The 12,157-nt window shown below is 45.7% G+C and overlaps 1 protein-coding gene across 1 annotated transcript in view; it reads right to left on the bottom strand.

Annotated features, from left to right (window-relative positions):
- LOC311064464 (contactin-associated protein-like 5) overlaps positions 1 to 12,157 on the bottom strand; it is a gene marked incomplete at both ends in the record, with an annotated part of 145,723 nt that overhangs the window by 28,049 nt on the left and 105,517 nt on the right. Inside the window, 1 exon segment of the mRNA XM_084084294.1 lies at positions 11,273 to 11,491. Coding sequence (XP_083940420.1) covers positions 11,273 to 11,491 — 219 coding nt within the window.

Genomic DNA, 12,157 nt, shown 5'->3' with positions numbered 1-12,157 from the left:
AACTGCTTTATAATTATATTTCACTTGACAGGCTTGACTTGACTTCATTTAAATCCAGTAAGTACTGTAAGTGTCTAATTGCAACTCTGGAAGCACCCGGGCGAACAAGGCCTCATTAAAAGTAAATATGCAAATAATGGTGGAATATCTAACTTTAGGCCTTATGAGCTGACCATCATACAGTAAAGGCCTTTGCAGACAGGGTGCGATTTTCCGCACGGAAAAAACGGACAATATCATTTTTTAAATGACTAATCGCACCCTGTGTGCAAAGGCCTTAATGCATGCATTGAGTAATGCTACAGCCACTTTCTACTGAAGTTATTGAAGTTATACTCTAATTACAGTGAGAGAAACTTTTGATGCAAATTATTATATTCCTCCCCGTGTTAGTATGCAGTAACTGTAACTGTGTGTAACTGTATCCTTTTCTTTCATTATGTTTGGACTTAATTCCTCCTCAGACATTTCTGTGTTGCCACTGCTGTTGCACCCTACTGGCTCACCAGCCAGTGAGGAGCCCCAACAGAGAGGAGTACTAGGATCTATCTGAGGAGCCCTGGCAGAGAGGATGCACTAGGATGTACCTGAGAAGCCCCAACAGAGAGGATGTACTTGGATCTATCTGAGGAGCCCTTAGAGAGAGGATGTACCTGAGGAGCCCTTAGAGAGAGGATGTACCTGAGGAGCCCTTACAGAGAGGATGTACCTGAGGAACCCTGACAGAGAGGATGCACCTGAGGAGCCCTGACAGAGAGGATGTACCTGAGGAACCCTGACAGAGAGGATGTACCTGAGGAGCCCTGACAGAGAGGATGTACCTGAGGAGCCCTGACAGAGAGGATGTACCTGAGGAACCCTGACAGAGAGGATGCACCTGAGGAGCCCTTACAGAGAGGATGTACCTGAGGAGCCCTGACAGAGAGGATGTACTAGGATGTACCTGAGGAGCCCCGACAGAGAGGATGTACTAGGATGTACCTGAGGAGCCCCGACAGAGAGGATGTACTAGGATGTACCTACTCCTCCCATTTAACACCAGCCCAGCTTTCCTACCCAAATTGTGTTTGTACAGAGACGCTCATCCACACCGGATGCACTGCAGTGGTTTCTAACCTCTAGACTCCACGATAGCAGATCTACAACCTCACAACACGTTGCATTGTGAGCTTGTAGATAGGCTATTTTCCAAATACACTTTTGGCATACAGTACACTCAACGGATTATATAAGGCTCACAGTAAGCAAACCCAGTAACACAATGTTATTGTTCCTGCACATGAATGCTGAATTGAATAGCCTTGTCTCTGCAGTCACTAATAGTTAGAATAAAACATGGATATACCAAACAAAGTATACCAAAAAGTTGTTGAAGAAACTTGCCAGATTCACAAGATTTCAAAATGTTATAGTAGGCCCTACCGCTATGAGACCTCTGGTTGGAAATGGAATTATTTTTAGGATTCCGCTGATTCTCTCTATACCCAGGCCGGGTGTGTCCTACAGGCGATATAGGCAGCCACCTATAGGGAGCCATAACGATGGGGGGATGCTGCCCCTCTCCAAATCTTCATTTTAGGAAAGCTAGATAGGCTAGTGCCTGGGAAAGTCTGCTACTCACAAGTACAAGATGGGGGAGGGGGAGTGGAGCTAGTGATGTCCATTACAACCCAACTAACACATTATTGATCTGGTTAACTATCATTGAGAAGCTTGAGAAGACGTCTATATTATACTGATATCTTTTGTGATGTGTTGAGTCATTCAATATATGCCCAGCCAAGGTTAATTTGGTCCCTATACTGAATGTTTGATAAATTGTGCATAAATACCATGTGTTGTGCAACAGAATGTGTATCTAGACTGTCAGGCCAAACCCCATTTCAAAAGACCCTTTATAAAGTATGTCTGTACTTCCCATAGCGCTGAGGGTGTTATGAAGTCAACACATTAACATCATCAGCAGGCGGACAAAAGCTAGCTCTATCTCACAAGGTTTATCTCACAAGGTTTATCTCTTGGGCTCCACCGTTATGAAATAACCTTTAATCAGACAAGCTGCCTACCAACCAAGTATCCTCTTTTAAATCTCTTTTTTTTAATGTTCCTAAAGAGGCTTTTAATGTGAATTAAAATGTATTAAGATGTGTATGCATTTTGTTTTCTTTTTTTTAATCTGTTTATATTTCTTGACTGCTTTGCGCTTATCTGTAATTGCATTTTGGTGTTTTGTTTTGTTTCTGTTTTTTTTATGTGAAGCACTTTGTAAACTTGTTGGGAAGCCGCCGGCAGGGGAGGGGGCCATTCTTTACTAAAATATTTTTCATCCCACGATTCTGTAACCCATTTTTTTCACCCAGTGCCAATTGCCTATGCAATCCTGGGCACTACTCTCCCTCTGCCAGCCTAGGGAGAGCCAAGAACTGAGCTCATGCCTCCTTCCATGCATGAGGAGTGAGCAGGCCTCTTATCTTATCACCTGACAGGGGGGAGTTTCCCCGGTAGGACGTAGCACGTGGAAGGAACACGTTATTCCAACCAGTTCCTTTCCCCTCCATCAGGCACTATAGAGACCAGGATTTCTGCATGTTTTTGTTTTTGTGAGGGTACCTACCCTAGGGGACACAGGGAGAACATGCAAACTCCAAACAGAAAGTGCATGGGCACTGATGACGCGGAGAGAGAACACGCCCACAGCGTCCCCAGGACGTTCTAACACGAGGTGACAGCGCCACCAACTGCGCCACCGTGCCCCCTGTGAGGGGGCCATTCTCTATCGTTGAAATAGAGTCTAGTTAGCACACCGTCTCTGTTGGGTGGAAACCTCATATGTCCAAAACCTTTCAGGATTCATATTCAAAAATAGCAAAAGTAGCAGATCTACAAGGATGATCTGTGTGTGGATCTGCTACTGTTGATGCTTTTGTGTCACGCTGTAGTATGATCAAGTTGGGCATTCATTTATTCATAGCCTTCTTCATAGCCATGATATACAGTATGGCAGTGGTTCTCAACCTGTGGGCCGGGGGCCCTCTGGTGGGCCGTGAGGGTATTGCAAATGGTCCCCAAATGGACAAAAACACTGTCATTTTAATAATATATATATTTTGATGTTTTTTTTTAATTTTTTTAACCTTGGCAGAAAAAGTGTTTTCTTTGTGATACCGATAATTAGGAACTTGAAGTATACTACATTAACATCATCGATCGATACATCAATCATTAACAACTCATTTACTGCCAAGGACGTAATTAAAATAGTTTTTTTCAATTACCAATTCTGCCACGGACGTAATAAACATAATCTTTTTTTGTTTGTTGCTTTTATAAAGAATCGCACTGTGCTTTATCACCCGCAGTGACCATTTTCACTGTAACTCACCCGGATACGGAAATAACGTCAATCCAAGATTTCCGTTTCCGTCCGCTTCCTGTTTAACTCTTTCATTGAAACGGCTATTTCTCTAGCTGCCTTTTGTTTCGCCGTGTTACGCTTTAGGCGCAGCTGTTGCTATGGGAGAAGGGAACGTCGTGGATGGAATATTTTTTCTCTCGGGGCGAAACACACACGTACCCTGTCTGTTTACCAGCAGTCGGTCACGCGATCATAATAATGTACAATAATGCACATTTTCTGTGGCGAGCTGAAAAAGTAAGAGAATCGTGCATCTTTGACGAGAAACGGCGTGTTCACATGGAGCTGCATGAGAAGTAGCCCAGCCGATTGGAATGTTTGTTGTCTGGGCAACGTGCACGGATAGCGTGTGTGTTTACAAACGATTGGACATGCGATCATAATGAATATACATTTTTTTGTGAGCTGTTGAAAGTAAAAAATAAAACAAATAAAATTGCTGGCAGTGGGCAAACACAGCCAGAAATAAATCTGACAGTGAATGAGTTAAAATGAACATGCTCTGAAACGGCCCACCCAAAAGGCTGCTTGAGGGGTCAGATGGGCAGGTCACTGACACTTTTGAGATTGTTTTAAGTGGGCCCTGATATGGTATATGGTTATTATACGACACCTAACAGTATGACCCTATAGGTCGCCAATGGTGGGTGCAGCTGAGTGGGTAGACAGACAGGCCAGGCCGCCTGGGAATAGAAAGGTCGGAGTTCGAACCCTTGGCTCGCTCAGTCGCTCAGTCGCTCAGTCGAAGTGTCAAGTGAGCAAGACCCCTGACTCCTAACTGCTCCCCGGGTGCTGTATTAATGACGGTTAGGATGGGTAAATGCATAAGATTAAATTGTAGGTACAGTATGTGAAAGCACTTGAATGGACCCTTACGTGTCTGTAACTCTGACAATGTACAAATGGAACCAAATGGACACGTGAACATTGAGGATTTTACAGTGTAGATTGGGGTCACAGAGATTCATATAACTGTATCAAACTGGGGGTCCTTCATTCAGGGTTCCTACACAAGTATAGAAAGTCTGGAAAAGAATGGAATTTGATTTGTGTAATTTCCAGGTCTGGATATGTATGGAAAAAAGAAAAGAAAGCAAGGATATATATTTATGTTTCCAGACTATTATCCCTATGCTGTTTTCTAATAGATAAAATTAAGAATTAAGATATGTTTTTGTTTTTGTCCCATTCCTAAGCCAATCATTTGATGACAAGCGAACCGGTAGGCAGCGGTTCCGGTAGGGGACACAAAGGAGACTCTTTTTGTCCCCTACTGGAACCCCTGCCGGTCATCAAATTGGCTTAGGAATGGCACAAAAAAACAGAAACAGACAAAAAAAAAAGATATTCATGAATTCCAGTCACCATGGGCATGGTAACTAATCGATAGGAAAAAAAAGTCATTTTGGGGGGTGAAATATTATCTTGCACCTATAATTGACGGCCAAACTCATGGGGCTACACATGTGTGTGTGCGCGGTCTCCACGCACACACATGGCCCAACTAACTCCACATTTTACCCCAAAATTCCTCAATATTCTGCCTCTGAACCGGCTGCTTCCCATACCGTTACTCTACTTCCATGATGTACAATAAATATGAAACGCATTATGCCCCAATACTATGCAAATCTCTTCCCCAGCGCGAAATTCACTTCCGGGTGCTTATTTTGGTCTGACATCAGAGAACCCACATATTTGGGCATAACTGATATAGGCAGCTCCATATATGGAGATGTCTGACACTATCTGACATCACCATAATGACAGGGGCACAGCCATCACGGTCCCATATTTGGGCATAACTGATATAGGCAGCTCCATATATGGAGATGTCTGACACTATCTGACATCACCATAATGACAGGGGCACAGCCATCACTATAAAGGACCTGGATGCCCTGGCCAATGCCAGTGTCCTCAGCGACGCTACCAATGCCACACACGTCCACGTGTTGTTGCCTTGCAACTCTACTGCACGTAGCCCCTACCCCCTCTACTGCACGTAGCCCCTACCCCCGCAGAGCACACAGAACGACACAGAGACAACAGGAAACTTTACTACGCAGTACACAGAACGACACAGAGACAACAGGAAACTTTACTACACAGTACCCACAACTTCGCACGCAGCCATGGGACCACGCAAAAAAGCTATGCTGGGCAAACGCACACGCAATGCCACTCGCCAGCGTGTGGCTCGCGCAAATGCAGCCGCAAACGCTCTTCAATGTCACAAATACTCTCAACCACAAACTGCATACCACAACATCCCGGCTAATTCCTTTTTGCCCACACACAACTGTCTCCACTTCTCAGCTAACCGCAGTGACAGCAACCGCGCCAGCAGAAGGACAACTCGCTCCTTACAGACGCCCCCCGCCAAAAGTAAGTGCTTTGATTTACCCCATAATCCCTCCAATGCATTCTATCACCCAATCTCTCACATTCCTTTTCCTTACATCTACACAGAATATTACAATTACTATGTTACGCACACATTTCACAACTGCCTAATCATGCATGCTGTCCATCTCTCTCTTCGCAGAACGCCGCTATGAGGACCATCAATACACAACACACTCTCATCCATCACAAAGGACAAAACCAAAGGATAAACACTTCAGAAGAGCGTGGACACAGCCACAACAACTCACAGAAATAGTTGCCTTTCCCACACCTGCAATGGATTGTATCTGCACTTCATGCAAGGCCGTCATGTTCCCCTGGGAAACATCAAAACTTTCAAAAGATCCTGTCCCACTCAAAACCTTCAGTGCCTGTTGCCATTACGGAACAATCCAACTACAGCCATTCAAGGACCCCCCTCCTGCACTTCAAGCTCTGTTTGACAGGACCTCTCCAGAATCCCAACAATTCATGGCCAACATCCGACAGTACAATGGCTTAGTGTCTATGGCTTCTAAGAATGTCACCGGTAAAATCATTGCATTCAAAGGACTAGGGCCACGACCGTTCAAGATGAGTGGCCAAATGTACCACCTCACTCCCTCTGCATTCTTTCCTGACACCAATAACCGACCCAAATTCTCACAAATCTTTGTATTTGATCAGGACAATGAAATTAAGAACCGCCTTCATCAGGCTAAGGGAGAGGACCTTATTAAGGAGCCCACTTTAACCCTCATTCAAAATGAGTTAAAGACAGTTAACCCTTTAGTAAAAATCTTTAAAACCGGCGCAGAATTACTCAATGCCAACCCAACTCAGGCACTGAAAATGGTGTTCAAGTCAAAAAGCTCACAGGGGGCAAACAAAAGTCACCTCAACCCTGCTGTCCCTGACGTTGTTGTTTTTGCACCAGGATGCCAGACAGAGCCCAGAGACATTGTTCTGTACAGAACTCCAGTTGATGTACCTAATCACAGCCAGACTACACACATCAATTCACTACACCCTATGTATGACCCAGCCGCTTATCCCTTGATCTTGCCACATGGGGATGCTGGCTTCAGCATCGACAACCCCATCACAAAGGTTCATGCACAGTCACCCACAGCCAAAGTCACTCTTCAGGAGTTCTTCAGATTCCATCTACAACAGAGAACCCACTCCTTCAACACCCTTCTGAAGTCGGCCCGACTTGCTCAAGAATACTTCTGTGATCAATACTCCAAAATAGAAAATTGCCGGATGAACTACTACAGGAGTAGGGAACTACAGGACAAGTACAGGGCCCACCAGTATTCTGGTCTGATTGATTCCCTGGCTACTCAGCAAACACAGCCAGGACAGACTGAGGCCACCAACATTGGTCAACAGATAATTCTTCCAGGCTCACACACTGGTAGCCCCAGATACCTCTACAAGCACTATCTAGATGCCCTTGCCATAGCAGCCAGATACAAAAAGTTTGACCTCTTCATTACCATTACGGCAAACTCACGGAGTGAAGGTGTCCTCAATAACATTTTTGAACACCAGCAGCCCACTGACAGACCAGACATTGTCAATAAAGTCTTCAAACGGAGTCTGGATGAGCTCCTCCGCGACATGAAGCTGGGAGTTTTTGGCAAAATGAAGGCTAGAATACACACTGTTGAGGGACAGATGAGAGGACTGAAACATGCCCACATACTGCTACTCCTACACGAGATTTTGACTGTAGATGACATTGATCACATCATTAGAGCAGACATACCTGACCTGGACAAGGAGCCAGAGTTGCATCAGCTGGTGTGTCAATCCATGCTCCATGGACCCTGTGGTCCAGGCTACCCCAACAGCCCCTGCATGGTCAATGGCCTCTGTTCTAAGAAATTCCCCAAAAACTTCTGTGCCACCACTCGACTGCCTCATCATGGTCATGGCTACCCGGAGTACAGGCGGCCCATTGACGGCCACACCTTCAACAAGAAAGGCTTTCTGTTTGACAGCAGGTGGGTCGTTCCTTACAACCCCTGGGTCCTTCTCAAATACAAATGCCACATCAACGTTGAATTTGTAGGCTCCTTCCAGACCATCAAGTACCTGTACAAATACGTACATAAGGGAGCTGATGTTGGCACCCTCGACATTGAAGACAGGGATGAGATCTCCAAATTCATCAATGCCAGAACCATTGATGCTCATGATGCACACTGGAGGACTATGGAGTACAAGATCCAGGACAGACTCCCTGCTGTCACCAATCTCGCCATCCACACAGACGGCCAGCAGAGCATAGTCTTCAGAGAAGGCCATGCACAGGAGGCCATAGCAGCAGCCAAACCCACTACATTGCTTGCCTTCTTCGAACTAAACAGCCAGGACCCTGAAGCAAGGCAATATCTATACATGCAGATTCCCGAACACTACACATGGAAGGCCCACATGTGGAATAAAAGAGTCCACGCACCCAAGGACAGGGAAATTCCACGTACAATAGGAAGAATGTCCAATGTATCCGTGCTCCAAGGAGAAAGATTCTACTTGAAACTGCTCCTAGCACATATCAGAGGACCACAGACCTATGAGGACCTTAAGGTACATGATGGCAACCACTATGACACTTTCAAAGACACAGCTCTAGCCATGGGCTTGCTTCAGGACGATCTAGAATGGATTACCGCCATGCATGAGGTGTCACGCTACGCATCTCCAAGGAAAGTCCGCGAAACCTTTGCCATCATCCTCCACTACTGTCACCCATCAGAGCCCAAACATCTGTATGACAGATTCTTTGCAGAGCTCAGTGAAGACTTTCTCCATGCGGAGGCCACTGCACAAAGGTGCCCCACAGACGCAGTAGACACAACATTCATACAAAATCAGCTACTGCTTGCAATTGATGATGAACTCTCACAAATGGGCAGCGGTCTATCCAACTACAATGACATGCCACAGCCAAGACCACTAACTGCGCAGGAAAGGCTGACACAAATCTTCAGATCTGAAAAATTCAACATAACACAGCAACAACAAATTGTACAGTCGCTTGCTCCTAAGCTCACTGCGGAACAAATGGCACTCTGCGAATCCGTCTATCAGGCAGTGCATGCCCCACAAGAAGAAACCATCACACGCCAGTTCATTCTCAACTCCCCTGCAGGATATGGCAAAACCTTTACCTTTAAGGTCATTGCTGCTACGATACGCGCAGAGCATGGCATTGTGCTGTGTGTGGGCAGCACAGGCTTGGCAGCACAGAACCTGGAGGGTGGTAGGACCGCTCATTCACGATTTAAGATCCCAATCCCCATTTTCCAAGACTCTGTCTGTGCCATCAACGCAGAGTCCAATCTGGCCAAGCTCATTAAAGACAGCAACTTAATCATCTGGGACGAGATTTTCAGTGTTGACCGCTTTAACGTCGAGTGTGTGGAAAGAACACTGAGGGATCTCATGCACTCACAGCAGCCTTGGGGTGGCAAAACTGTCCTCCTGGGTGGAGACCCAAGGCAAACCCTCCCCGTTATCAAAAGAGCAGGCAGGCCCCAGATAGTTTCAGCATGCATCCAGATGTCAACACTCTATCCTCACATGAAACACCACAAGCTAAACCTCAACATGAGAACACACGCAGCAGAGAAGGACTTCTCCCACTATCTCCTTGCATTAGGGGAAGGAACACTCCCACACGAGGAGGACACAGAATGGCAGGTCCGCATTCAACCCCACCACTTGGTTCACGATCTCCAAACTCTCATTTCATTCACCTTTCCTGACTTGCAAACTGGATGTGTCAACAAAGACAACCTTCTCAATGGCACTGTATACACTCCTCTGAATAATGACATTAGAGAAATCAACAACATATGCCTGGCATACTTCCCTACAGAACAGAGAGTCTACTTTTCAGCCGACACAATTCTGGAGGACGACCACAAGGACTCCATGCCTGTGGAATTCCTCAATTCACTGACACCCTCTGGAATGCCTGATCATAACCTCAAGTTGAAAGTAGGAGCCCCAGTCATGCTGCTGAGAAACCTGCAAGCAGGTCCCGACCGCACTCTCAAGAATGGCACCAGAATGGTGGTACTGCAGATGATGGACAAAATCATTGAGTGTGAGATTGCAGCTGGCACAAACAGGGGTGAAAAAATCTTCCTCCCAAGGATACCTCACTATGACAGAGATGAGGAGCTTCCCTTCACCTTCATCAGACGACAGTTCCCTATCCGCTTAGCTTTCTCTGTTACCATCAATAAGGGGCAGGGGCAAGAGAACGAACGAGTTGGCATCTACTTGCCTCAACCTGTGTTCGCTCATGGCCAACTCTACACAGCCTTCTCCAGGGGAAAGAGAGCCAGCGCCGTCAAAGTTTTCATTGTGAACAATGATGAGGGAATTACTGACAACGTTGTTTATCCCGAACTCTTTTATTAATCCAAACATGCTCATTCAAACACTTTGCATGTGCTGCTACTCCCTGATTGCATAGTGACAAATGACCTTCATTCTTCAACATAATTGCCATTGCCTTTGTTTGTATTCTCCCCCCAATGCAACATACTGTACACCTGCTCCTGATTAATGCTTCACTGTTAATGTTATTCTGGATGTCATTTCATTTCACTGCTATTTTGCCTTTCTCACATTTACATGTTGCCACCAACACTGTCCGACATCACACCATGCCAATAAACCATGCTATCTAACAAACAATGCAATCTCATTTCAATCAACAACAACCCGCCTACATTCATACCCAATACTTCTCTTGCCTCAATCACATTACTCAACACTACTACTTCCTTGCACACTACATGTACACACCTACACAGTGCGACGTCGCGCGGACGCTAGATGTGAGGGCCGCGCAGCGGCCCGAACTTCTAGTCCCTTTAATTAACATCCCGATTTTTGTACACGGATGTCAAATACGTTCTGGAAAATCTACCACAATTTCCGGAAGTTTGAGTCTTTGGGAAATAGTATGGAATTTCAAAATGGAAAATGTGTAGGAACCCTGTTCAATTGAACAATCACTGCACTTGACAAACACAGCTAAAAGGGGACACAATCGTTGTTATGTGATTTGACCAACCTTTTGTATGTAGCTTAATCAAAACCGTGTGTGTGTGTGTGTGTGTGTGTGTGTGTGTGTGTGTTGAACATAGAACATGCGGTTCCAGGATAGGACTCTTCAGCCACCTACGAACTCACCGTTAAGGACATAAGTGGACGTCATCATCGGATTCGATGGACAACCATAAGCAAGTAAGTGTGTGTGTGTGTGTGTGTGTGTGTGTGTGTGTGTGTGTGTGTGTGTGTGTGTGTGTGTGTGTGTGTGTGTGTGTGTGTGTGTGTGTGTGTGTGTGTGTGTGTGTGTGTGTGTGTGTGTGTGGCCTGAGGGGCCTCGATTGGGCACCGAGGAGCCCCAGAGGTGGTCTGCAGGCCAGGGAACCTTACCCACAAACAGCTGGCTGTTGAGCCTCAGGCGGAGGTGTCCGTCGGACGGCGCGTCCAGGAAGCGCAGGGGCAGCTGGTCCACCTGCAGCGAGGCCTCCTTCACGTTGCGCTCCGCCCGCACGTAGTGCCACTGCCTGTCGTTCAGCGGCACGTGGGCCCTGACGGCCAGGACCACCGGTCCGTTCCCCACGTCAAAGGAGAAGGTCACCACCGAGGGAGCTAAGTGGGGGGAAGGGAAGGGGGTGGGGTGGGGTTGTGGAGGGGCAAGAAAGAGAAGACAAGTCGGGTCAGATTAACCCATTCAGACCGGGAACGCATCTGTGTCATTTTTTTCATTTCTTTGGCTATTCAAAAATAGCAGATCTACAAGCTCATAGCGCGGCACCGAGTGCCGCGCTATGAGCTTGTAGATCTGCTATTTTTGAAAAATCTTTAAAGATTTGTGCAAATCTTTGAATATATATTTTTAAAGTGAACATTTTTAACTCAAATCTTTGCTTCTGAATCATTTTTTTTTGTAAAAAAAAAAACATAATGTTGCTATAATATTAGTTGTTCTCAATGATATGATACTGTATGTATTTGTCCACGAACCTCCTCCATCTCAAAATATGTTGTTCCAGGGACCCCCAGAAGAAAATTTGCAAAAGATTTGCACACATTTTCAAGAATTGTTTTTAAAAAAAGAAGATCTACAAGCTCATAGCGCGGCACTCGGTGCCGCGCTGTGAGCTTGTATATCTGCTATTTTTGAATAGCCCTTAAAATCTTAAAAAATGACACACAGACGCGTCCCCGGTCTTAATGGGTTAAATGCGATACTGTGCTTCTCTTCTTCTTCTTTTTTTATTTTGTACTATATCATTCCCTTGACGCCGCAATGCG

Source organism: Gymnoscopelus microlampas (assembly GCF_963454915.1).
Source record: "Gymnoscopelus microlampas genome assembly, chromosome: 17".
Taxonomy (NCBI): domain Eukaryota; kingdom Metazoa; phylum Chordata; class Actinopteri; order Myctophiformes; family Myctophidae; genus Gymnoscopelus; species Gymnoscopelus microlampas.
This window is presented reverse-complemented; position numbering and strand designations above follow the sequence as displayed.